A 27279-nucleotide genomic window follows, 5' to 3' on the forward strand; every position below is an offset into this window, starting at 1 on the left:
GAGACACCCTGCTCTATCTAGCCATACTCATCACATCCACAGGAAACCCAGGCCTGGGGAGGCCACATGATATTCCAGGTGCAGTAACTAAGTTAGGAGATGATTTTGGCCAGAGATCTCCACCACCATCACTGCCTCATCCACAGGGCTCTTTCTCTAGAAACCTTTCTCCTCAGAGTTTGGATGCCGCTCCATTCTGTGACTGGGAGCCCGGCCTGTGGGGCTGCGGAAAGATTCCAGAGTTGGTTAAGTGGCAGGCCTGAGATACACCTCTCAGCATTGTCTGATGGGAGTACAGCAGAACTTCTGCCCACTGGTGCCCACTGCTGGGTTTGTCTCTCATTATCTCTTGTTTGGCTTCTTTCTCTCTTTCTTTCTCTATCCTTCTGTCCACCTGTCTGCCCCAGTCCACTAGTCTGTCTTTCCATCCCACTGTTGTCTCCCTCTCACCCTTTCTCTGACTCAGTCTTTCTTTCTTTCTTTTTCTCCTACCTTTCTGTCTCCCCTCTGGTTTTCTGTTTCTGCTTCCTCTCTGTTGATCTGCGTATCTCTCGCCCCCCTCTCTCTCCCCTTCTATCTGCCTTTCCCTTTATCCAGTTCTTTGTCTTGTCTCTCTCTGTCTCCCCCTCTCTGAGCCTGGCTATGAAGTTGGTCTCTCCCCATAAAGGGGTAAGGCTGTGCCTTTTCTTGAACTGTGCTATGTGCTGACTTGGTACTGCCCCTGCCAGCGCCTGCCCCAACCCCTCCCTGCTCTATGTCCCCAATGTTGCAAGACGGCCACTGGTCTCGGGACCTCAGATCTTTCAGGGCTCCCAGGCGCGGGTTTGGGTTCCTGGAGCCAGTAGAGCAGCCTGGTGACTAGTACATGGAAGGCAAAGGTCAGTGCTGCCAATGCTGCCAGAGAGGCTAGCACCCTCTCCCTCCTGCCAGCCCAGGAACTCTATCCTTTCCAAGCCAAAGCAGGCAGAGGAGGCTGTCATAGGTGCAGCCCAGCCCCTGCTCGGCTGAAGCCCAGAGTAGAGGGCTTCAGGGATGACCCCAGACTCTCCCGACAGTGCTCTATGCTGGAGCCTGGAACAGGAGGGGAAGGGGATGCAACCTCTGGGGCTGGGATCACCAGGACTGGATCAGACTTACCACTCAGAGGGGAGAATGTCAAGGTAGTCAGGCCCAGGCCCTAACTACCTAGTCAGTGGAGGAAAGGTAGTAGGACTTCTAATTTTGCCTTTTCTACTTACTAAGTGACCACAAGCAAAGCCCTTTTCTTCTCTGGGCCTCAGTGTTCCCATCTGTAGAAGAGAAAATCATCTCAGCACACCCCTTTCCCACCTCTTGGGAGGGTCCACTGAACTCACAGAATTCCTACTGGGAGCACTCACCTCTGAGCAGAGCTGGGAGTGGGGAGGGGCGAGTTGAAGGTGGATTCTTGGGATGGGGGTCTGAGGGTCCATAGGTGACATGGGGAAATCCATGGGGTGGGGGGATCCATGGGGTGGGGTAGGGGCGGTCCGTGAGGAGGATGCTGAAAGGAGTCATTGTAAGAAGCAAGAAGGGGGCCCTCTGTGCTAATTACAGGCCCAGGCTCTTCCAGACAAAGCCAGCAGCCTCTGAGTGGCCATTCTTCCCAGAAGAAAGAAGCCTGGAGGGCCCCTTAAGGCCTTTCATGCAGGGACTGTGGAAGGAAGGCGGCTTAGAGATGGACTCTGCTGCCCCTGTCTGTCCCACACCCTACTCTGTCTTGACTCCTTCTGTGGGAGCCAGGCCTCTCTCTGGGACTTAAACCTTTTAAAGATCACAGGAGGCTGCATCAGGGAGGCAGCTTGGAGTAGAAGGAATCCTGGGAAGGGAATAGGGCTCTGGTCGTGCTCTGCTATTCTGAGCCCAGTTTCTCCAACTGTAAAATTGGGTGCTATCCAGCCCTAACCTGCTAAAATTCATGGAGGCTTCCATACTTTCTACGTGGGACTGAGGCCAAGCCAGGAGAAGGCTGAGCATGAGAAACTGCTGACTCTGGCCTGCACCGCCTCCCACTCCATGCTGCTGCCCTCCCTCCTGGGCACCAGGATGCATCTCTGAGTCCAAATATGGGTCAAAAGTTCAAAAAGTTCTGAGTTCTGGGGCTCAGTTGTACAAGTGTCAATATGCTTAACACCACTGAACTGCACACTCAAAAATGGTTAAGATGATAAATTTTATCTTATGTGTATTTTGTCACAATTTTTTTAAAAAGTACATACACACACTAAAAATAAATGAGCCTGCCCCAGAAGCTGAGTGGGGGCAGAGGTCAGGAATGGGAAGGGCGAGGTCCGAAGCAGAGGACCCTCAGACCAAGCTAAGGTCACCCAGTCATGTCAGCATCTTTGCAGAAGGTTGGAGGGAGGAAAGGAAGGAAGGAGGGTGAAGGGGAAGTGTTGTGGCAGGAACAGGTGTACATGGGCCTGCATGCAGGGGCATGGGGCTGGGTGCAGTGCAGAAGTTGGGCCCAGGGCAGAAGGGACTGACTCCCACCTTAGAACAGCTCTGAGGGTTACTATGAGCATGCAAGGAAAGCAAGCTACTTCTAGACAAGACCTTAGACTTAGCAGCAGGGACCCACAGCTTCCAGCTCCAGGCTGGTTGGCCAGGCCCTGAAGTTGAGGTAAAGATTTCCAGGCAGCCTCTGCCACCCACCCTCTCCCACAGTGGCCAGACTGTGGCCTTTCACAATATAACTTAAGGAATTTCAGACAGTCAGAGCTGTGGGAAGACATTGATATGACTCCCATCACCCGTTATACAGATGGGGCCATTGACACCCAAAGAGGGGAAAAAAAAACTTCTCAAGTTTACCTGCAAGACAGGTTACTAGAACTCTGGCCTTCTAAACCCTATTTGCCTTAGCTTCTCCTTGGGGGGGGGGCTTACACTGAATTTTAATCGCTGAGGAAGCCTACCAAATACATGGGGGCCCTTAGCTGGGCTAGCCAATGCCATCTTTAGATTGGCTATCTTTTTTTCTTTTTTTTTGTGACAGAGACAGAGAGTGACAGAGAGAGAGACAGAGACAGAAAGAGAGACAGACAGACAAGAAGGGAGAGAAATGAGAAGCATCAATTCTTCATTGCAGCATCTTAGTTGTTCATTGATTGCTTTCTCAAATGTGCCTTGACTGGAGGGCTACAGCAGAGTGAGTAACCCCTTGCTCGAGCCAGCGACCTTGGGCCCAAGCTGGTGAGCCTTGTTCAAACCTGATGAGCCCGCGTTCAAGCCCAAGACCTCAGGGTTTCAAACCTGGGTCCTCCATCTCCCAGTCCGATGCTCTATCCACTGCGCCACTGCCTGGTCAGGCGGCTATCTTTTACTTTATGAAAATGGTCCATTCTGGTCAAGGTGACTTCAAATAAATCTTTTGAATGAAATATCTGCTGTCCATTAATGTTCTCTTTAGAACTGTACTTCTACCATTTTATGGTACAGAAGTCTCTAATAGAATCAATTTAAATCTTTGAGCCAGTCTCAGGACATGTTTAGCAGGGGAAAGTGTAGATAGAATCTCTAGTTCAGATCTCAGCTCTGTTTCTCAGAGTCTCTTAGCTTAAGATTCTCCATCTGTAAAATGGGGGTAGTTCTATCTGCCTCGCAGAGTCATGTGGAGTGCCTGGTACCCATTAGCTGCTCAGTGAAGAGTATCGTAAATGATGATGATGGAAGTGGTGATGGTGATGTTGGAAGCGGTGATGGTGATGATGGTGGTGATGATGATGCCAGGAGGCCTTCCCCAGGAGGCCTCAGGGAAACTGGGAGGAGTAGGGTCAGAGCTCTAGACAGACTTTGAAGTTCTGCCTGCATGACTGGAGGCCAGTGCTGGCCCTCTGTGAATCTCTGCCTCCTGCAGTGTGACATGGGGGTGCTCATGCTGCTCACACAGGGTCAGGCAAGGAAGATGTGAAAGGGTTGATGAGAACTGGCTTTGTGAATTTGCAAGAGCTGAATGCACAGAAGGTTCGGGGCCAGTCCTGGCAGTGGATGCACGCTGAGTAACATTAGAGCCAGCACCCTGAGAGCCAAGTCCTGAGCAACACTGCACTGTAGGTATGGAGTGTGGACAGAGAGGTGGAGACTAGGCCCTGCCTTCTGGAAGTTTCCGGATCCTGTAGAAAGGCAGGGATTGCAAATAGAGAATAGTTTAGTACTCTGGAAGGAGCAGAAGATTCATGTCTAGACTGTGAGTACATCCAGGCAGGCTTCCTGGAGAAGGAGGGATGTAAGAGAATGGGAAAACTAGGTTCTTCCAGGCCTTTAAGTGGCTAGAAATCAGAGGCAGGTTGAACTCTTCTCTCAAGGTGGTGATAGGACCCAGAATTATCTCACAGACTAGGAGTCCTTCCCCTACCTCACCTCAACCATAGGCTTAGACTGGAAATCTGTAAAGGGAGGAACCATGGGCAGGCCTGAGAGGGGTCCAGCCACAGAGAAATCTTAGCTAAGCCTGGCTTCAATTCAGTGCCTGGGCACCCAAGTTTCCTGAAGCCTCTTCTGTCCTCACCTAGAGAGGGAGGCAAGGAGACTCCGGAGACCCCTCTGAATGCTATGCTCCTCACCCAGGTTTCTGCAAGAAACACAGGAGCAAGGACTGTTCCACTACTGCAGTGACCTGGCTCTGCTCCAGGTTAGCAAGGACCCCACAGCCTGCCACTGCAGGATGGGGGTGACGGGTTGGCATCTTGGCCTACAGTGTGGCCTCCTATGTGCACCAGGCCCCTCCGCCTCCAGAGGCAGACTGCACCCTGGGGGCTAGGCAGCCAGAACCACTGTCACCAAGCCCAGAGCCCCAGCTGCCCAGGGTCCCAGCTCAGGGTCTGGCATCACCGACTCTCCAGTTAGAAGACCCAGCATCTCTGATAAGCCTGACTGTCTTTTCCCTTGCTGAGAACAATAGAACTTTCTAAGTCTGTCCCATTCAGTTCTGGAGAATATGCCTTCTGAGGATGGAGACAGGGAGTCCCTGCTTAACGGGAGACAGAAAACAAATAGCACAAAGGCCACACAAAGCAGGGACACTGTTGGATGGTGTTTCTTTTGTCCAATAGGTTGGGGTTCCTTGAGACCCTTCAGTCCCCAACTCAATCTCATTCATTCTCACCAGGTTGCAAGGGAGGGCCCCCTGACTGACCCCAAGACAAAAGTCTCTGTGTGCCTACCCTCAAACCCATCCAGCTCCCACCACGACCATGAGGGGCTTGGCTCTGAACCAGGGCTCAGGCTGCTTCGAACCCAGGTGAGGGAGTCTTGCTCTTGTCCAAGTTGTAGGAGGGTTCCCCAATATGGTTGCCTTCTGCAACCAGACATATGTCCAATGGGCCTTTCAGTCAGTACAGGTGGGAGCCAGTAGAGCAAGTAGCAGCCCATTTCAGAGGCTGAGAAACAGGGTCTTCCCCAAGGATGCCCGATCCCATTTTATGCTAACCTTAGACCACTACAGTGCACAGACTCCAAAGCAAGGTAAGGCTCTGGGCTGAGGTGCCACCTAGCTTGTCCAAATGGCATGTGCTGGACAGCTCTGGTGGGGAGATGTGTGTGTGTCCAATATTGGATCCTAGGAAAGGCTTCTCAGAAGATATGTTATTCGAGATAAGTCATTCACTCGTTCATTCACTCACTTATCCATTCATTCATCCATCAAATATTTGTTAAATGTTGCCTCTGTCAGATCCCACTTAGGAATGGCAATTCTGGGCTCTGGGATGGGTATCCCAAGAGGAGAGAATAAGCTGGCTAAGGAGAAGGAAAGGTTTTGGTCGGCAGCAGGAGAAAGTGCTCAAGTTGAAACCCAAAGTCCACAGTCAGAGGTGCTGGTTCTCCAGCAGCGCCTGGCTCCCAGCAGCATGTTGATCTGGGGCTGCAGTGAGCCCAGGGTAGTGGGGAAGCTAGGCTGGGAGAGGGAGGGTGGGTGGGAGACAGTGGTAGGAATCAGAGTACTGTGGCAAAAGACTGAGATGGATATCCAATTCAGGAGGCCATGGGGCTTCTATAGGAGAAAGACAGGATCTAAGCTGTGATGTAGGCAGTCTGGCAGCATGTGCCAGAGAACTGGGAGGAGGGACCAGGGACTCCAGGACCAGCTTCCCTCGCCCAGGTCTCATCCTGTTCCTGTACACCATTCTGTTTCCTCGGACTACAAGCTCTCTGATTTCAGGGCCTGGGCCCTGGCCTTCTGTCCAAGAGTCTGTTGCAGGACTCAGGAGGCAAAAGACTCAGAGCTCAGGGAGAACCAGTCCTCTGCTGTCCAGGTCCCAGCATGCCCTGGCCACCCCACCGCCCCAGTCGGTGCTTTGATAGCTGCAGTCTGAATGGGTGTGAGGGAGGGGTAGGACAGCTTCAGAAAAAGCGGCTGAGAGATGGCTGAGCCGTCCCAGGCAGCTCTAATTTCGTTATTTAATGCCATCATCTCCCTGCCACTCTTCCTCTTAAAGTGTCAGATGTCTGCTTCTAGCAAGACAAGAAAATAGCTTTAAGGGAGAGGAAAATCACTTCTCCTCTCAGGGGGGAAGGGGAGATCAGCAGTTTCAGCCCTGGTGTTACAGTAATGTAATGTTATAGTACTTAACTATATAGAAATATAGAAAAATATGAAAGATATATAGAAATAAGTTAGGATATATTAAAAGCCATTAAGGCAAATGAATAATCTATGCTGTCTGGATAGGAATTAATCTAGTGTTTGCAGATATGATAGGTAGACTCTGCCTTTCATGCAGGGCCCAGTTAGTGTGTGTGTGAAGAAAGAAGTGGCTTGATGTGATAACTGTAGATTAACATAAACAAGAAGCTTCCCTAGGAACACCTTAGAAGTGGCTTGATGTCTAGTATCTATGTAAACACAATAAACTAAACTAAACTAAACTAAAATAAAATAAAATTTAAAAAGTGGCTTGATGTGACATTTCGGTAGATTAACATAAAAAGGGCTTCCTGCTAGGAACTCCCAAAAAGGGGGTTTGATCTGATAATCCTGATAATCCTGTAGATTGATACCTGTTAGAAGGCCTAGGCCAGAAAAAGATACTAAAGCTAACCCCACCCCCATCCCCACCCCCTGCAGTAGTAGCCCAGACTCCAAGTTGAATGTGGACTGTCTCCATGACACTCTGACCAGGGACAGCCGAGAGGAGCACCCCGATAGGGCCCCCTTAAGCTGTGCCCAGGCATGCAAAAGGATTTGTTTCCTTTTCGGGAAATAAACTGCCCGTGTGATTATTGCAACTAACTTGTGTGTCGGTCGTGTCTTTCCTCTGGTGGCAGTTGGGTCGGCACCTATAAGTAGAATCCTCATAGCCACCTCAAGAGTAGTCTCAAAGAGGCTGCCAGCCCTGCTATTAAGCAGGAGTGTCTCACTGTGCAAGAAGTTGAATAGGGGACATCTGATCAACGTAGAGCTTGGGCTCTACTGGGACACCTGACAACAGGGCCAGCTGCCAGTGAGGGACAGATGATGGAGAGAGGTTCTTCAGAAGAGAGTAGATGTAAAGCCAGTAGACACGGCTACCATCACAGCCACCTGGCCCATGCAAGTTCGCATTAGATGAAACAGTGGAGCTGAGAACTGGTGGGCCATCATCTTTAATCCTAGCTTGCACCCAGCGGGCAAGTAAAAACACACACTGGGCTCCAAAACCCACTCACATTCAGTGCTCACAAAGCTACTGATTTATCCGAGTTTCCTAGAATTAAAGGTTTCTAGTTCACCAGACTTATTCACTTCTGTTCCCCATCTCCTTCTCTCTGCACAAACTGCTCAAACTGGCTTCTCACTCAGCACTCCACCATCTTGGCTGCTTCTCCTGGCCTTCTCCACGTGGCCTTTCTCTGCTCTCCTCTCTGCTCTCTCCTCTAATGATAATCTCAGGAACCGAGAGAGCAAGCTCCTGGTCTGCCCCACTTTATAGTGCAGAAATCAAAACCTTTAATCCAATATACAAAATAGGGAAGTCTGTGATACAGAGTCCACCTCACATCAAAAAGGGTGGGAAAGGCTTAGTCCTAAAACCAAGCCCCAGGCTACAAGGATCCTGCCTGCCCACAGCTTGCCCCCAACACACGTTAATATAATTATGCCCATCCCAAGCATAAGGGCAACTAATATCATCACCTGGGAGACGGGCTTCCACATGGGCAGCGCCATCTTTAACCAAGTGAGCATAGTATATTTTATCTGGCCAACAGTGGACCTGCTGTTTTCAGTCAGGTGGACTCAGCCAGCTGTCCCACTTGAAGGGTGCAAGCACCTTTCTGGAGTTTTGACTTGGAGACTCACAGACACCTGGAAGGACAGCAGCAAGACCAAGTCAGGGCTCTCAATCAGAGGTGGGGGCCATAGATTGTCCTTCTGGCCTGTGGCCAACTCTCTGGGAAAGTAGATGTGGCCTAGAACCACAGGGGACCCTTGAAATCACCCTCCCTCCCCTCTTTAGTTGAATCCCTGGAGGAAAGGACAAATCCCACTCCTTTTTGGTTCTCAGCTAGAGAGGAGAAGAAGGGAGCTGAAAGGGGGTAGGGTGTTGAGCAGGAAAGACAATTAGCAGTGTAGGGCCAGTGGCCAGTGCCATAGCCATGCAGGTTCTCATTGGATTCGGGCAGATGGCAAAGAAATAGTGGAGCCAAATGGCCATTCCTTTATTAAAGCCTCATACCGGCAAATGAGCAAACAGGCAGGAAAGACCTCTTCCCTCTCATTCAGAGCTCTCAAAGACCTGATTTACTCTCTGATTCCACAACCCAGAAAATCTTCTCCAGTTCCTCCTGGAATCAAAGGTTCCCACCAGCCTCAGCAGAGCTCCCAAAGCCCCTCAGCTCCAGTTTCACATCTCCACTCCTGCTCTGCTTGCAAAAACCAGGCTTGGGCAACAAAAAACTCCTTCTTTAGCAAACATTAGCAAAAACAATGGCCCCTCAGAAGCAGGAAGGTAATCTGCAATTTGCAATCTGCCACCCTGAGAGCAAGCAGGGCAACCTTTCACAGACTATACACATGGCGCTGCCCAGGCCAATGCAAACTATAAGCAAGCAAACATAAAAAACACATTTTACAGACTTATTTGCCCAACAGTGGGCCATTCCATTTATTAAAGTCTCATACCAGTGGACAAGCAACAGGCAGGGAAGACCGCTTCTCTTTCTCTCAGGGCTCCCAAGCCCCTTAGCACTCCGGACTCAGCCGGACTCACAGGCCCCCACCAGCCTCAGCAGGGCTCCACCACCAAACAGGCCAGGGCCGAAATCTCAGGGCTCCCAAGCCCCTCAACTCTCTCTCTCTCTGCACTCTCCAGCAAAACAGGCTGGGGGGAAAAAAACCTTCTCCAGCAAACAATAGCAAACTGATTGCCCTCCCCAGGAGACAGGTAGTTCACAATTTGCAAACTGCAGCCCTGAGGGCAAGCACCCACAGCCTTCCACAGACCACACCTACAGCCCTGCATCAATACAAACAGCAAACCTAAAACACCACTTGTCTACTCAACAAGCAAGAAGGATGCAGAGAAGATGAGCCATATTTAATTCAAGGCCAGGAATAGACTTCAAGGTCCAGATGCTCAAGGCCACTTCCTCCAGTGTTGGCCAAAATAAGTTTGTAAATATGATATATAGGTTTGCTTGCTTATAGTTTGCATTGGGTGTGGGGGACAGGCTGTAAGCAGGCAGGGTCATTATAGCCTAAAGCTTAGTTTTAAGACTAAGCCTTTCCCACCCTAAGTGATTCTGTATCAGAAACTTCCTTGTTTGTATATTGGATTAAAGGTTTTGATTTCTGCCTGACCAGGTGGTGGCACAGTGGATAGAGCATCGGACTGGGATGCCAAGGACCCAGGTTTGAGACCCCGAGGTAGCCAGCTTGAGTGTGGGCTTATCTGGTTTGAACAAAATCTCACCAGCTTGGACCCAAGGTTGCTGGCTTGAGCAAGGGGTTACTCGGTCTGCTGAAGGCCCACAGTCAAGGCACATAGAGAAAGCAATCAATGAACAACTAAGGTGTTACAATGCGCAATGAAAAACTAATGATTGATGCTTCTCATTGTAAGGTCGGTGGATAATGAGGGATGGTCATGTGGGGAACCTAGGCCCTCAAACTTTGGCTAGGACTGCCCACAGCCAAGCATGCCAAAAGAAACTTCCTAGGAGTCCTTGGAAAAAAAGCGACTGACTGTAGCCAGTGAGATTTCACTACGTCATATTAGCCCAACTTCCCTAGAGGGACCCCTTTTTAAATTTACCCACGCGGTCTCTCAGTGTGCGATTTTCTGACCTCCATCTTCCAGGCCAGTGAGTCTCGTCCGAGGAACACTCTGTAGTGAATAAAGTCTTTTGAACTTACCACACTTGGTGGCTCCAAGATCTGTTCCTTCCTTCTCGGTGGGGAAAAATACCTTACATTTTGGTGCCGAAACCCGGGAGGAGTCAGAAGTCTGCAAGGACCGCTCCTCTCCCCTTCCCTCTGAGAAAGAACCAGGACCTCCGACCTTCCACCCACTTCAGCACATGGTGTGGTAAATTCCCCACCTCCAGCCTCCCCCCCCCCCCGCCTCAGTTCTCTCCTCGGAGAATCCCTGTCCGAAACCGCAGCTGTATCAGGGACTTCTCTTCTGACCGAGTGCATTTGCTTTGGAGACATCCAAAGCATTTCCACTCTACCTTTTCTGTCCGTGGCCAGACCTTGAGTTTTTAGGATGCTAATACTCAAATCTGACCACTTCGAGAACTGAGGATGACCATGGGGGCAAAGGGATCCAAATCTGACTCTAAAACACCCCTGGGGTGCCTAATCCGGAGTCTCTCAAACATTGATCGTTCCCTGAAAAAGAAGAAACCAATCTTCTTCTGTAGCGTAGCCTGGCCACAATACCCACTGGATAACCAGACCAGGTGGCCTCAGGAAGGGACTTTCGATTTTAACATCCTTACTGATTTATGGAACTATTGCCAGGGGGCTGGAAAGTGGTCAGAAATCCCTTATATTCAGGGGTTTTGGCATCTGCATTCTCATCCTAAACTCTGTGCCGGTTGCTCTACAACGCACATCCTCTTGGCCAGAGAAACCTCAGCTAAACCCTCCGCACCAGATCTCTCCTCCTTTTCCGACTCCCCCGAGGAACTCTCTTCCCCTTCTGCAAGACTCCCTCCACTCCCTCGGTTCCATTGGACTCCTCCCCCCTCTTCGCTAGATCCTGCTTCCCCACCTGCAAATGATGCTCTCTCTCTCTCTCTCTCTCCTCTCCAGTCAGCGCTCACACCCGATCTCACTCCAGGCCACAAAAGGAAGCCAACCTCCTATGCCCTCTTGCCACGTACCTCCCCTTTCTGTCTTCACCATCTTTTCAGGGAACACATGGACCGGACCCTTCCTCCCATAGGGGGTCCAGATGAAACAGCCAGTGGTCCCCCTCCAACCAGAAGACAGCGTTCTTCTAAAGGAGCTCCAGCCTGGCTCCCTGCAGCCCAGATGGACGGGACCCCATACGGTAATACTGACTACTCCTACTGCAGCTAAGCTCCTAGGGCAAACACCTTGGTATCATGTCTCTCGCCTCAAACTTGCTCCCATACAGGATGGTTGGGAGTCAGAACCACTGGGCCTTACTCGTCTGCGGCTCACCAAAAAATTGGGCCATGCAGACTCTCCTGTTGCTCCTGTCCCTCCACCAGGAACCTGCCACCAGAGTGAGCTGAAGCAGGGAGCAATGCTGTTCAGTAAGACTGGCCTGATAAAAGAAGCTTCAATCTCCTCAACTGTCTGCAAGAAAAATTAAGCAAAAATCTCTCCTCTTACAACCTGCTTAACTCCTAATAGCAGCCACCTATTCTTACCTGGGCTGCCCCTATCCTACCTAAATCTTCTTCTAATTATCAGCGTATAACTCATATTTGTCTCTCTTTTTTAAAAAAAAATTCTTACAGAACTGCACCAACGAAGTTCCTCAACTCATGGCCAAACAAATGCTCCTCTGGACACCCCTTAAAACCACCACCTTCTGATCTCCCCCTCCCCACGACGCCCCTATTCAGCAGGAAGTAGCCAGACAAATAAGCGGCGCCCCTTATTAACACAGAAAGATCGGAATGTAAGGTCGGTGGATAGTGAGGGATGGTCACGTGGGGAACCTAGGCCCTCGAACTTTGGCTAGGACTGCCCACAGCCAAGCATGCCAAAAGAAACTTCCTAGGAGTCCTTGGGAAAAAAGCGACTGACTGTAGCCAGTGAGATTTCACTACGTCATATTAGCCCAACTTCCCTAGAGGGACCCCTTTTTAACTATACCCACGCGGTCTCTCAGTGTGCGATTTTCCTGACCTCCATCTTCCAGGCCAGTGAGTCTCGTCCGAGGAACGATCTGTAGTGAATAAAGCCTTTTGAACTTACCACACTTGGTGGCTCCGAGACCTGTTCCTTCCTTCTCGGCGGGGAAAAATACCTTACACTCATCTCTCTGTCCCTGTCTATCCCTCTCTCTGACTCTCTCTCTGTCTCTGTTAAAAAAAATTTTTTTTTTATTTCTACACTATAAAATGGGGCAGACCGGGAGCTTGCTTTCTCTCAGTTCCTGGGATTGGCATTAGAGGAGAGAGCAGAGAAAGGCCACATGGAGGAGAGGAGAGGCAGCCAAGATGGTGGAGTGTTGAGAGAGAAGCCAGTTTGTGCAGAGTTTATGCAGAGAGAAGGAGATGGGGAACAGAGGTAAATAAGGCTGGTGAGATACAAACCTTTGATTCTAGGTGTTGGGCAGATAAAATACAGTGGGTCCATAAAGTCATGGTTCACTTTTGACTGGTCACAGGAAAGCAACAAAAGATGATAGAAATGTGAAATCTGCACCAAATAAAAGGAAAACTCTCCCAGTTTCATACCTATTCAGTGCAGTTCAATGTGGGCTTACGCACAGATTTTTTAGGGCTCCTTAGTTAGCTATCCCGTATAGCCTCTACAGACTCATCACTGACTGGTGGCCTACCAGAACAGGGTTTCTCCACCAAACTGTCGGCTTCCTTCAACTGCTTATCCCACTGAGTAATGTTATTCCTATGTGGTGGCTCTTCATTATAAACGCGCTGATATTCACGTTGCACTTTGGTCTCGGATTCGAATTTAGTGAGCCACAGAACACACTGAACTTTCCTCTGTACTGTCCACATCTTGACTGGCATGGCCATGGGCTGCTCCGCTGTATACATGGTGTTACATCATCATCTGCACATGCGCACATGCTGCCACATCATCCTACAGAAACTGGAAGGGTTTTCCTTTTATTTGGTGCAGATTTCACATTTTTATCATCTTTTGTTGCTTTCCTGTGACCGGTCAAAAGTGCACCATGACTTTACGGACACACTGTATATTATGCTCACTTTGTTAAAGATGGCGCTGCCCACATGGAAGCTCGTGGCCCAGGTAATATTAATGTGTGTTGGGGGCCGGCTGTGGGCAGGCAGGATCCTTGTAGCCTGGGGCTTGGTTTTAGGACTAAGCCTTTCTCACCCTTTTTGATGTGGGGTGGTGCAATCCCATCATACCTCAGATAAGTGACTTTGTATCAGAGACTTCCCTATTTTGTATATTGGATTAAAGGTTTTGATTTCTGCACTATAGAATGGAGCAGACCGGAAGCTTGCTCTCTCTAGGTTCCTGAGATTAGCATTAGAGGAGAGAGCAGAGAAAGGCCACGTGGAGGAGGCCAGGAGAAGCAGCCAAGATGGCGGAGTGTTGAGTGAGAAGCCAGTTTGCACAGAGTTTGTTCAGGGAGAAGGAAGTAGATGGGGAACAGAGGTGAATAAGACTGCTGAGCTAGAAAACTTTGATTCTAGGAAACTCGGATAAGTCAGTAGCTTTGTGAGCACTGAATGAGTGGGTTTTGGAGCCCAGTGTGTGTTTTTACTTGCTCACCGGTTGCAAGCTAGGATTAAAGATGATGGCCCACCAGTTCTTGGCTCTGTTGTTTCATTACCATCTGTCCAAATCCAATGCGAACCTGCATGGGCCAGGCGGCTGTGATGGTGGCCACGCCTACTGGCCCTACACTAGAAAACTCAGATTGTTGTAAAGTAATTAAATTCACAAATCTGTCGGTGTTTGTAGAGGCACATAGTCCAAATAAGTGTTTGAAAAGTTTTATTAAAGGAGGAAATTTATTAAATATGCCAGCCACATATGGCTGACACAGGGCAACAGACCCAAATTGTGCAGCCCCCCAAAACAGTTCAGGGGTTGTTTATATACTTCTAATTATACATGGGAGGGGAGAAAACCTGACATCACGGCATAAGTTTATACCTTTTGTTTAGAGATACGTACATTAATTACATGTTTTCAGGAGGGGAGGGGTGGTTCCCATGGGAACAAATGCCTGCAAATGATCCATCAGCCCCAGAAAAGATTTAATTTTTTTCTCCCTACGCCTGGCTAGCCACTGACCCTTCCTCCAAAGGTATGGGGGAAAGTCAGGGAATCCAAGTCTCCTTCCTTTTTCTTCATTTACAACACAATGCCATCTTGGTCTTATGCTAATCACACAAGCATAGAAATTACACTTACAAAATCTTTCTGCACGCCTAGCCCAAACTAATAAAATGTTCTTTAAACTTTCTAAAATATTAATATTAATTCTGTAACTTTTGGCATTTTATAACAAGATAAATTAGTGGCTTTGGGAGCTCTGAATGGATAGGGAAGTATTTTCTCACTGTGTGATGTATTTCTTGCCCGCCGGGTGCAAGTTAGGATTAAAGATAATGGCCCACCAGTTCTTGGCTTCATTGTTTCATTACCGTCTGTCCAAATCAAATGCGAACCTGCATGGGCCAGGCAGCTGTGATGGTGGCCATGGCTACTGGCTTTACATCCAGGAAGCCTTTTCTGCTCTGAGTTTCGTTCCTTCCGAACTATCCTGTCTTGTCTGTATCAGGTATTTCAATAGTTGAATCTATTTGGTTTTAGAGCTTGATTGTAAACTCATAAGCTGCTCTTCAACTTGTGTCTGGTTTTTTTGTAAAACCAGAACTGCCAGCAGTCATGGTCATGGTCATGGGATGAAGAATGGGGTAAGGGTGGCCCAGGGGCAGAGGGCAGGGTGATCAGGAATGCAGAGACCCGGAATGAGTAGGGAGTGGGAGGCAGGGTTCCTCAAGGTGTGAGCTGCAGTGACTGACTTTGAATCTGAATCACTTTGCTTCTCAGCCATGGTCCACAGGTTACAGAGCCCTAAGTGACCACAGCAGTGCTGGTCACAGCCTTTCCTAAATTCTGGAGACTCCCCTGGACCATCAGTTCTCCCGAGCTAACATTATGTGGACAATGAACATCTCCAATCCCCAAGTTTCTTCCTTTGTGTGTGTGTCTGTGTTTTGGGGGTTGAGGAAGGTGATGAAGGACATATCGCCCATGCATATTTCCAGCACGTATACGCACAGACTCCAAGGTAAGATCACCCCCTCTGCCCTGGGCCCAGGAATGGAGGTGCTGGGGCACAAAGGCAGCTGCAGAGGGAAGCTCTCCCTGCACGGGAGGAAAACTGCTCCAGGCTCTGCAGTCTTGTTCCCTCACACTGCGTCCTTCACCCCTGGGCAGGTTAGAGACCACATGGCTGTCCATCCTACTCCAGGAACCTGAGGCCCTCCTTCCCTCCTTTTGAGGGAGTTTATCTGATCGGAATGAAGGTGGCCTGTCCAGTGCTGAGCAGAGTGGGTCTCCAAGTGTGTAAGGGAAGCAGCAAGGTGCTGGCCAAAGTCTGGCTGCTAGACAAGCTGGGGTGACTCCCACTCAACTCTTTTAAGAGCAAATGAGGCTGTGCAAATGAGGCCAGGGGCCATGCCATCATGGCCATTCACATGCAGGTTTTCATTGAATTCAGACAGATGGGTAAAGAAACTACAAAGCCAAAAACTGGTGGGTCATTCCTTTATTCTAGCCTCGCACCCAGCAGGCGAGTAAAAACACACAGGGCTCCAAAACCCACTCATTCAGCACTCACAAAGCTGCTGACACATCTGGGTTTTTCTAGAATCAAAGGCCCCCACAGGCCCTGGCCGGTTGGCTCAATGGTAGAGCATCGGCCTGGCGTGCAGAAGTTCCGGGTTCGATTCCTGGCCAGGGCACACAGGAGAAGCGCCCATCTGCTTCTCCACCCCTCTCCCTCTCCTTCCTCTCTGTCTCTCTTTTCCCCTCCCGCAGCCGAGGCTCCATTGGAGTGAAGATGGCCCGGGCGCTGGGGATGGCTCCTTGGCCTCTGCCCCAGGCGCTAGAGTGGCTCTGGTCATGGCAGAGCGACGCCCCAGAGGGGCAGGGCATCACCCCCTGGTGGGCAGAGCATCGCCCCTGGTGGGCGTGCTGGGTGGATCCCGGTCGGACGCATGCGGGAGTCTGTCTGACTGTCTCTCCCCGTTTCCAGCTTCAGAAAAATACAAAAAAAAAAAAAAAAAAAGAAAAAGAAAGGCCCCCACAGCTCAGTCATCTCTGGTTCCCCATCTGCCAAATAACTTCTCCCTCGTATCTCTGCACAAACTGGCTTCTCCTTCAACAACCTGCATCTTGGCTTTCTTCTCTGCAAAAATGGCCTCCTTCCTCATCCCTGCCATCCTGGCAGCTCTTATGAAGCTGCCCCAAGGAGGAGCACGTGACATTGGCGGCCAACATTTCCACCTCTGCTCTAGAGCCATCCACCCCTGTCCCAAAATCGCAGCAAACCTACTAGGGGCGTAGTAGGAACTCCTTGCTGCTGGGCTATTACCTTCTGGAGTCTGCGGAGGGCAACTCCAGCCCCAGTCTCCTCATCCTTAGAAGAGGAGCTGGAAATGCCTGCTCCCACTGACTCAGAGCCACTCTACTAGCACGGCTCCAGCTTAGGAATCTTCACCTACATGGCTGTGATGGCCATATAGGCTGCGCAGGAAATCAGGGAGGCAGGGGTGTGTGTGTGTGTGTGTGTGTGTGTGTGTGTGTGTGTGTGTGTAGGGGGTCCACAATAGCCTTGGGCCTGAAGCTGCAGGGTCTCAGGGTAGTGGTGGAATTCACTACCAGTTCTCTGCCCTAATGACGATTTTAAGTATAAAGAAACGATATACCAAAAGGTAGCTTATTATTTCATGCATTGAATACTTAAATAAGAACAATAAGAGGTACACAAAACTATATTATGTTATAAGAGTTTTAAAATATGAATGAAAAAATATTAAATCTTACCTGACAAAAAACAATAAAACTGTTATTTAAGATATTTCCATATTTCTTTTTGATTGGCAGCCTCACTTGCAATTATTTTCACCTACGGATGGAATGAACATTACTACAGGTGCTTAGAATATGCTGTTGCACAGATGAGCATTAAAAAAGAGTAAGGAGCCTGTGGTGGCACAGTGGATAAAGTGTCGACCTGGAACGACCTGGAACACTGAGGTCACTGATTTGAAATCCCAGGCTTGCCTGGTCAAGGCACAAATGAGAACTGATGCTTCCTTCTCCTCTCTCCTTCTCTCTCTCATTCTCTTTCTCTCTCTCTCTCTCTCAAAATGAATAAATAAAATAAAGAGTAAGGAATATAAATTTGTAATTTCCATATTGGGCAACTGCCCAGGTGCCCACCTTATAGAGAACCCTGATTACAAGTGCCATTTTAACAACCAGTTTGCCAAACTCAGCAAAAATGTAGGTATCGGTTCTGCCAAACTGGTGCCAACTGGCTGAATCATACCACTGCCTCAGCAGCCATTTTCTTCCTAGCATCCCACTCCTCTCCCGCAGATCCTTAAAGTCTGAGCACTGCCTCCCACCAGCAGAGCTGTCTCATACACAATCTCTGGGCTGGAAATTCCCAGTGATGACACCCCTGGACACAGGAACCTTAGAATTCCTTGCGTGCAGCTCTGGGAGCCATCCCTGGGGCTTCCTCCCACACAGAGAGGAGCAGAGGGAGTTGTGAAGGGGGGCAGTGGTGGGCTCCTCCCCCATTCCCTCTGGCATTTACCTCTTCTGAACAATCACACTTTTGTTTCCCGGAACCAATTATGTTCCCCAGGAGCCTTTTAAATGAAACGCTTTCAAGGGTCTTTTTTTATTCTTTCTATTTAAAATATCTTTTATTATTATTATTATTATTATTATTACCCTGGAGGGAGAAGAGAAGAAAAATGTTTATAAAGCAATCACTGTACTGAACACTGGGCTCTAAGCCTGGGGATTCTGACATGGTTTTGGCACTGACAGTCTCTAGGGTCTCTTATGATGGACAAGTGGAGGAGTACGGAGCAGACAGGGGCTTGCCCAGCACCCCTCTGCCCCGTCCCTAAACCTTCATCCCTAAACCTCCGTCTCTGAGTGTCTCTCTCTCTTTATTCCCTTTCCCCTTCCCACTTTTCCTCTCTCACCCTCCTATCCGACTTTCTCCAGTCCCAAGTCCGGCTGGAGGTTTGGGTCTGCACTCCCCCAGCCCCAGGCGTCCTTCTGCCTTGGGGCCAGCCCGCTCCAGACCCCTCCTCGCCTCCCCTCTCCACTCCGCTTTTAAGGTCATTATGCCCTTTATTGTTTCCTGTTGGATACTCGATTTCTACTGCCCTGGAGACTGGGCTGGTACAGGCAGGGAGAGGCACACAAGGTGAGTTTCCATTAATGTGACAGCCTGGGTCGCCTCAGGGTGGTGTGGGGAGCTGGCCTGGCAGGGGAGCTGGGCACCTCTTCACTCAGGACCCCTTCTCCTCCTGGCCGGAACTTCCTTGTGGGTGTCTACTTTCTGTCTTGGGTCACCTCCTCTGCAGCTCCCTCCTCTGTCCTGGTGGCCAAGGAGTGCCCAGCCCATTTCACAGGTTGGATAAAAGAAGCAGTGGAAGGCGGTGCTGGATGGCTACCAACAAAGTAGAGAGAGGTGGGAAAGAAAGGTGAGGACACTTTAGACCAGGACTGCTGGCCCCCTCCCAGGCTGATGCCCCAGCCCCTCTGCTTTGGAACACCAGTATCACCCCTCCTCCTCCTTTCCTGTGCTCCATCCAGTGCCAAGGATGCAGACAGGTCAGCTTCCCCGGCCAATGAGGCAGTTTTATGGGCTTTAGAAAAACGCAGCAATTGTTCCCTCAATTACCCAGCGGATTGAATATATTAATCTCATTTCTGAGTGAAAACGTGGGCTGCCGCCCCTCCCCCAGCCACCAGCACGTGCCAGCCCCTCCCTCCCCCTACCCTCCTGGCCCCCAGCCCAAGCAGGTCAACCTAGGTCCAGGCAGCTTGGTTTAGCTCTGCCTAACACAACACACACAGACATGCACACAATCATGGCGAGTAGACAGCTGCTTTACATTTTTCTATCAATTTTCATTGATTTTCTTCTTTGCTGCTATTTGGAAAAGCCTTTTCTTTGAGTGAACTCAATCATGGGTGCAAAAGGGGAGAAGGAGGGGGACTGTGGGTTGCTCCCCCTTCTGCTCTTGTGACGACTGCCTCCAGCTTAAACACACTCTGCCCCAGGCAGCGGAGCCCTGTTAAAAGCTACCTGAGGTTTCCCTTTGAAACTCGATTTTCTTTTATTTCAGGGGAACAAAGGCACTGTCATGCTGTTCCAGAGAGGCTGTCACCCACACGAAGGGGGGGGGGCGTGCAGACCTGTCACCATGGTGGAGGGCTGAGTGGCTGGAGAGGCAGGGATGGCTGTGCTGGCCCCAAGGAGGGCAGGTGGGGGACATGGCCAACCCCCTCAAGAAAAGAAAGGCCACCCCTCAATGTACCACGGTAACCCTGCAGGCCTCCTGTTGTCCCCTCTTTCTCCTTAGTGGCTCTGAAAGACTTTCCGCCCACAGGGTCCCTGAAGTAGAGCTCAGAGGTCCCTGCTCATCATGGATAAGACCTGAAAATACATAAATTGGAGTGGGGGTGTCCTACATTTCTGCCCTTGTCCAAGCCTGTCCTTTTACCTCCCATCCACCCTGCCCGATTTCTAAGTCATCTGCATGTGCTTTCAGTGTCCTTCCAGGGTCCTGCTTGGAGCTCAGCAGGTGGGGAACAGAAGAGCTTTGGGGTTCAACCTGCACTTAGGTCAGGTGGCTCTGGATTTAGATCAAAGGGAGGTGCACTAGGGTCAGGTGGCTCTGGGTTTAGATTGGTCTCTGACATTTAGTAGCTGTGTGGCCTTGTACAAATTAGGCGACTTCCTTCAGCCTCCATTTCCCCATCTGCACCATGGGGGAGAGCAAACCTGTCTCCTCCATTGAAATGAGCCTGCTTAGGACTGCCCTGCCCTGCAGGGGAGTGTTCAACAATGCTTGCCATGCTAGTAATGAGCTGCTAGATGTCTACTTTGGGCCAGGCAGATGTGTCTGGGCCGCAGTTTCTGCATCTGAAAAATAGCAGTCTCCTTCTAGGTTAGCTAGCCTCCCAGCTCCCAGGGGAGGGCTGCTGAGAACTGTGAGCCCCACTGGCTCTGCGGCTGGGCTCAGGGGCCAGGTCTCGGTGGAAAAGGCTGGCCCACCATGGATACTAGTCTGGGAAGAGGCTCTGTTAGCAGATTGTTGTAACTGAGTGCAGCAGATGGCCCTGCTACCCCTCCTGACTGTGTTCCCCACCCACTTGCACTTCCTGGAGGCCCTGTGTGTGTGAATGTATGGTGTGTGTGTGTGTGCAGTGAGGGAGATGGGGAGAAAAGGGGTGCCTGTATCTGCACCTTACCAGCAAGCCCAGCCCAGCACTAATGAGCACGTGATTAGTGCTCTAGGAGAGGGAACTGTGATGCCACTCATCTTCAGAAATTACCTCTCAGTGAAAGAAGGAGGAAGGGGGGGTGGGAGGATCCAGTTTTTGTGGCTTCTTTTCTTCCTCACACCCCTGGAAGGTGGTTATGCCCCAATATACGCTCCAGAACACAGCCACCCTCATGGATGCACAAACATGTGGGTATACACATCCCTGTAAGGTATTTTCCCCGCCGAGGAAGAAAGAAGGGCATAGCCATGAAGTATGGAACAGCAAAAGCTTTATTTAGTAGAGCGCTTCCAGACGAGGTTCTCTGGTCTGCCAGATGGGGGCCAGAGAAGTTGTGCGGATTTTTCCACTTGGGGGGTAATTTATAGCATCTGTAGTCATTCTTTTTCAAAGGGCTCCTGGGAAGTTTCTTTTGGTGGCATAGGTGTGGGCGGTTCCAGCCAAAGTTCCTGGGCCTGGTTCCTCAGGTGACCTTCGCCCATTGCCAACCAACCTCACAATCCCTATCACATCCTGGAAGTGCAAAGCCCCCCCCATCACAAAGATAGATTCACATCAACTCACTGATGGACACATGGGGCACACACCCTCCCACACACAGGCCCCCCACCTCCTTGGGACCCTCCTATTCTCCTAGCTTCATCCCTATACAAATCCCCCAAGTGCAGCCTCTACCAGAAGAGAAAAAGGCTTCTGGACCATGGCATGTGTGATGTATGAGGTGAAATTAAAACCCCATGTAAAGCCTATCTTTAATCATTATCTTTAATAAAACTCTAAGAGCAAATAGAGGTAGGCAGCAGAGAAGGAAGGCTGACAGCGCCCAGTAGTCCCACCCTGGCCCTGATGAAGGGTGGTCCTGTCAGGAGTCAGCTGAGACACCCACGCCTGGGTCCTGGACTGGTTGTGCCAAGAGCCTGGGCTCTGGAGCAGCAGACTTCAGCAGGTACCAGCCCATTTCTCAGGAGAGATGGAGGATAAGTGGGGGATAGCCTTCCTCCAACTGGGTCAGACAACCTGCCCTGGGGTCCCATGGTCCAACCTCCATCAGGGTAGTTATCCATCCATCCATTCATCCATCCATCCACCCATTATTCATCCGACTCCTCAGCACTAAACCAGGTACCTATATCCCCTAGCCTTTGGGGAGCTGCTACACTGGGTAGGGAGAGGAAGTAGGAAGGTAGTACCTTTCATTGCTGACTGTGAGGGCTAGGGAGGCATGCTAGGCATGAGTTGGGTGGCTGTAGAAAAACCAGTTCAAAAGACCTTGGTTTTGGAGACCATTCCATGGTTGCATTTAAGCTGTGTGACTTGGAACAAATCACTGGCCTCCCTGGGTTTCAAGCTCTTCATCTGTACAATGAGCAGAGCAGTGGCTGGCAGGGAGTGGTTGCGGGACTCAGCTAAGCAAGAGGCTGGGGAATTGCTCAGTTTATCCAAACCCACTTCATGGATGTCAGGGGGACATCTGATCCCTGCCTCCAGCAACAGGGAGTGTTTGGGCAGAGAGGGAAGAGAGAGGTCTTCAGGTGGAGAGGACAACGTGACAAGGGTGTGGAAGCAGGAACAGGGAGAGACAGAGGATGACATGTAGTGAACGTATTTGTGGAATGATGGGCCATTGCAGGGGATGCCAAGGGAGTAGGGGTAGGAGCCAGCTCCACAGATCTGAGCCCTCTGCCATCCCCTATTTGCCCAGACCACACTGAGCCAGGCTGGCAAAGGGGGAACCTGCAAGAGCCCATTGGAGTATCATATGGGTCCTGGGAGGTGGTTTGGGAAGGCTTGATGATGAACATTTTCTGAAGCGGGAAGTATGCCCCTAGAGGAGGTGAACAGCTTCCCATTGGGTCAATAGCAAAGGCAGGCTGGAATGCAGGTCTCTACCATATGTATGTATGTATGTATGTATGTATGTATGTATGTATATATGTATCCCCCCTTCCCCCCATTAAGTAGTCAACACAAAGGTGAGAATGGCTTGTAGCATCTCTCCCAGGGAGACTCACATTTTAATAGGCTTTCTAGGCAATGTGACAGATTCATGGACAAGCAGTTCAGTAGAAGAGATTTCTACCTGGTGGCCCCATATCTCACCAAATCCAGCCAAAACAGATTACTCAATGTTAAGCTGACCCTAACAACGAGCACTCGTCATCCTGGGTGGTTTGGAAGTAGGACTGGGGATAGATAGGGTTGGGGCTGGTAATGGCTCAGGGACCCCAGACAGTCTCTCACCCGGCCTGTTGGAGTTGGCCAAGGACACTGAGAAAAATAATGTTGCATAAATACCCCCAGAAGTAAGCCCTTGCCCATCCTGAAGAGGAAGAAAGAGTCACAGCCAAGAAGGGGAAGGGAATAAACAGGGACTTTGGCTTGAATTCAGATTCCTGCACTGCCTCATACCAGGTGTTCCCGAGCCAGTCACCTCACTTTTCTGACCCTCTGTTTTCTCCTCTATAAAATGGGGATAATGGCCCTGGCCAGATAGCTCAGTTGGTGAGAGCATCGTTTCAAAGTAAAGAGGTTGCTGGTTTGATTCCCCGTCTGGGCACATACAAGAACAGATCGATGTTCCTGTCTCTCTCTCTCTCTGTAAAAATCAATTAAAACAAAACAAAACACAAAAAACCCTGACCTATAGTGATGCAGTGGGATAAAGCATTGACCTCGAACAGTGAGGTTGCTGGTTCGAAACCCTGGGCTTGCCTGGTCAAGGCACATATAGGAGTTGATGCTTCCTGTTCCTACCTTCTCTCTCTCTCTCTCTCTCTCTCTCTCTCTCTCTCTCTCTCCTCTCTAAAAATTGAATAAATAAAGTCTTAAACACACACACACACACACACAAACATTAAAATGGGGATAATGATTCCTAATTTGCAGCGAGGTTGTAAGGATTAAATAATATGCTAGCCTGACTATAGTCCAGGAGCCCTTCCTGGAGGAGAGGATTCCAAAGACATCCATAATAAGTCTGGAAGGCACACATCCTGGGTTCAGCTATGGAGGTGGGATTGGGACACACGTCTGCTCCCCTATTTCAGGTGTGGGAGGTATATCGATTCTTCCACATACTTATTGTGTGGAGGCCAGACTCCACCAGGCCTGGTTCCTCCAAGCTCTCAGGAAGACAGCTGGCACAGTGAGACCACTGCAGTCTCTGGATGCAGGAGGGGAGCAGCAGGGCCAGCCCTGGGTGAAAGAGTAAAGCCCCTGCCTGCCACCTCCAGTCAAGGGACTAACCTTCCTGTGCCTACTTTCTTTGTCTATGAAGTACGGAGGATGGCATCACTCCCCTGACAGGATCCTTGAATTGAATGTGTAGTCAAGTTCCCAAAACATTCGCTGTGATCATTATGCTGGGTGGATGGCCACTGGCCAGAGAGGCCGGGTTTGGTAGCCTGCATTCTAGGCAGAAGTAACAGCTTAGGCAAAGACCCAGAGACTTGAGAGAGTGGGGTTCCTTGGGAGGTAAAGGAAGAGGAAGATGAGGACAGGTGAGCAGCCAGGCTATGTGGAAACACCTGAGAGAGACAGGGCTGAGCCTGCCCCCAACCCTCACACCAGCAGGAAACCTGGCCCTGGCATCACAGTTGGGAGGCAGTGGGGAGCCCAGGAGAGCTGAGGTCCTGGGGGTGGGGGTGAGCGTGCAGAGAGGGGTGGATATTATTTTAACCTTCCTTTTAAAGCATAATTGCTTTTTGTCAGCGGGTGTTCTGGAAGACACCTCCCACGAGATTGCTCTCCAGGCCCCGCCCCCCAATTCCAGGAACTGGCGGCCCTGCCCGCGCAGTGTTGCGTTTCTAGGCTGCAAATACGATTTCATGGCTTTAAATGAGATTAGGGCCAGAGGCTCTGTTCTCCTGGAGAGGTGAGAGCGGGCAGGGTGGGCGAGGGGCCTAGTTGAGCAAGGAATCTGAGAGAGCCTATCTGCAATCCAAGCCTGATAGATGGTTTCCTGTCACTGGAGCTCCTGGGACCTGCTGGCTCTTCCCACTGCAGAGCCAGCCCTGCAGCCCTGCGGGCATATCTACGGATGGGATGCCCTGGGCTGTCTTCCCCACAGCCCACTCCCCACAAGAGACCTCAGTAGGGAAGTTCTCTGTGGGGACAAAGTCAGGCTCTGCAGCCAGATGGCCTGGGTCCAGAGCTTAGCTTCCTTAGATTCTGCCTCTTTTTTCTCATCTGTAAAATGGGTGATGCAGTCATACCTACCTGCCTCATGTGTGGTTGGTTGTGAGAACCAAGTGAACATATGTAAAATGTACACAATAGTACCTGACACATAGCAAGTGTTTGTTAATAGTTAACTTCTATTATGAGGTGCACACACCAACTATTCATGCCCTAGCAGAGGGGGAAGGTCCCTGATGGCTTGGACTCTGGAAGAGGGGAGGCTATTTGGGGAGCAAGTATCCCTCTCCTAGGCTGAAGTGGGGGCTTCTGGGGAACTAGCAAGAAGAAAGGCACCTGATGTGAGTGTTATACCTCCCTCACTCGCTGAGCGCCCACCTGACACCAACTCCGTGCCAGGCAACAGCCCTGCCTTTAAGAGACAGGCACACTTTTCTCTCTCAGAGAAGTCAATGATTGGCTATGAGCCGGGGCAGGGGAGGCCCAGGGTCTGTGGACCCGATGCCCCTAGGAGAGGGTGGGGGTGGGGGTGGGGAAAGTTTCAGGGAAAATTTGCTAGATGCTCCCTTTGTGTCTTGAAGAAGCACCATGAATTATTATTCAGGCTGGCAGAGAGAGGAGGACAATCCAGGTGGGTGGAACAACATACGAAGGCCAGAGAGACTAGAGTCACTAGGGGTGTGCTGCAGAGTGGGTGTGAGGCAGGGATCAGCTATGGAAAGGCAGGAGGGACTGGGTGAGCAGACCACCAGACCTACAGGAGTCTTCTGAAAGCAGTGGGGCCCTGGTGCTGTGTTTATTAAAGCAGAGGAACTACTTGATCAGGTCTGTGGGTTGGAAGAGTAGAGATGAGGGGAACTGGTTGAGCCTACTGTCCACCCAGGTCTCTCTGCCCTGTGTGGACCCCGCCCCTTCACCTTGGCAAGTGCGGCTATTACTCTACCTCCACCAACCTCTCACCCAGTGGTGGGATTCAGCCGGTTTGCATCAGTTCGGCAGAACCAATGCCTAATTATTTGTTGAGTTTGGCAAACTGGTTGTTAAAATGGCACTTGTAATCAGGGTTCTCTTTCAGGTGGGCGCCTGGGCAGCCGCCCAATGTGGAAATCACAAATTTACATTCCTTACTCTTTTTTAACATTTATCGGTCGGTGCAACAGCATATTCTAAGCACCCGTAGTAATATTCATCCCATCCATAGGTGAAAAAAAATTGCAAGTGAGGACGCCACGCCAATCAAGATCTTAAATAATAGTTTTATTATCGCCTGACCAGGCAGTGGCACAGTGAATAGAGCATCAGACTGGGACATGGAGAAGCCAGGTTCAAATCCCCGAGGTCGCCTGCTTGAGCATGGGCTCATCTGGTTTGAGCAAGGCTCACCAGCTTGAGCCCAAGGTCGCTGGCTTGAGCAAGGGGCACTCGGTCTGCTGTAGCAGACACCCCCCCCCCCCCCTCCCGCTGTCAAGGCACATATGAGAAAGCAATCAATGAATAACTAAGGTGCTGCTACAAAGAATTGATGCTTCTCATTTCTCTCCCTTCCTGTCTGTCCCTATCTGTCCCTCTCCCTATCTCTGTCACAAAAAACAAACAAAAAAACCAGTTTTATTGTTTTTTGTCAGGTATGATTTAATACTTTTTCATTAATATTTTAAAACTCTTATAACAATCTAGTTTTGTGTACCTCTTTTATTGTTCTTATTAAGTATTCAATACATGAAATAATAAACTACCTTTTAGTATATTGTGTTTTTATACTTAAAACAGTCATTAGGGCAGAGAACCGGTTTTTAAGTTATTTGAATCCCACCACTGGCTGAACCCTAAGGACAAATTGGATTTAGGTAGGAAAGGAGGAGACATATCCTGCGAAGCAACTGTCCAGAGAAAGGGGTGGCTTGGGAATGAGCCTGGAAGCCAGAACAGATTGGGTCTGGGGAAGAGGGGGAGGTGCCCCGATAGCTGGTGTGGGTGTGAAGCCTGGAGCGCCGTGTGGAGACATGCAGACTGACCCTGCAGATGTGTTTGCTTCTTTGGCTCATTTCTGCTTGGGAGAACCTGCCAAGTTCAAGGTTGTTTTAATAGGAACAAGCAAGCATTTTTGGAGCACTTAACTGAATATCAGTGCTGAGTTTGTTACCTGCCTTTCCTCATTCCATGCTCAGAGCAGCAATGACTTCCCCACTAGTTAAGGGAACCAAAGCTCAGAGAGGGTTAATGTTTTGAACCAAGGTCACACCACTTGTGGGCTGCAATTGGCTACAAAATCGCACTAAATTTCCTGCCTCCATCCCTTCCTTTTCCCAGAAGCCCAGTGCAGCTGCCCAAAAGAAAAGGAAAGAAAGTGATGGGGGGGGGGGGGTGTAGAAAGGTGGGGGAAGGAATGGGTAGTGGACTGTGTCATTGTTGTAAGGTATTTTTCCCCGCTGAGGAAGAAG

General features: G+C 50.1%; 1 protein-coding gene across 1 annotated transcript in view; it reads left to right on the plus strand.

Annotated features, from left to right (window-relative positions):
* The first annotated feature begins 3677 nt into the window (after positions 1 to 3677).
* Positions 3678 to 27279, plus strand: part of CCDC33 (coiled-coil domain containing 33) — a 130199-nt gene continuing 106597 nt past the window's right edge. Inside the window, 4 exon segments of the mRNA XM_066276728.1 lie at positions 3678 to 3793; positions 4588 to 4681; positions 4683 to 4795; positions 27149 to 27155. Of these exon segments, the coding sequence (XP_066132825.1) occupies positions 3678 to 3793; positions 4588 to 4681; positions 4683 to 4795; positions 27149 to 27155 (330 nt within the window).

The sequence above is a fragment of the Saccopteryx bilineata genome, chromosome 4, assembly GCF_036850765.1.
Source record: "Saccopteryx bilineata isolate mSacBil1 chromosome 4, mSacBil1_pri_phased_curated, whole genome shotgun sequence".
NCBI lineage: Eukaryota > Metazoa > Chordata > Mammalia > Chiroptera > Emballonuridae > Saccopteryx > Saccopteryx bilineata.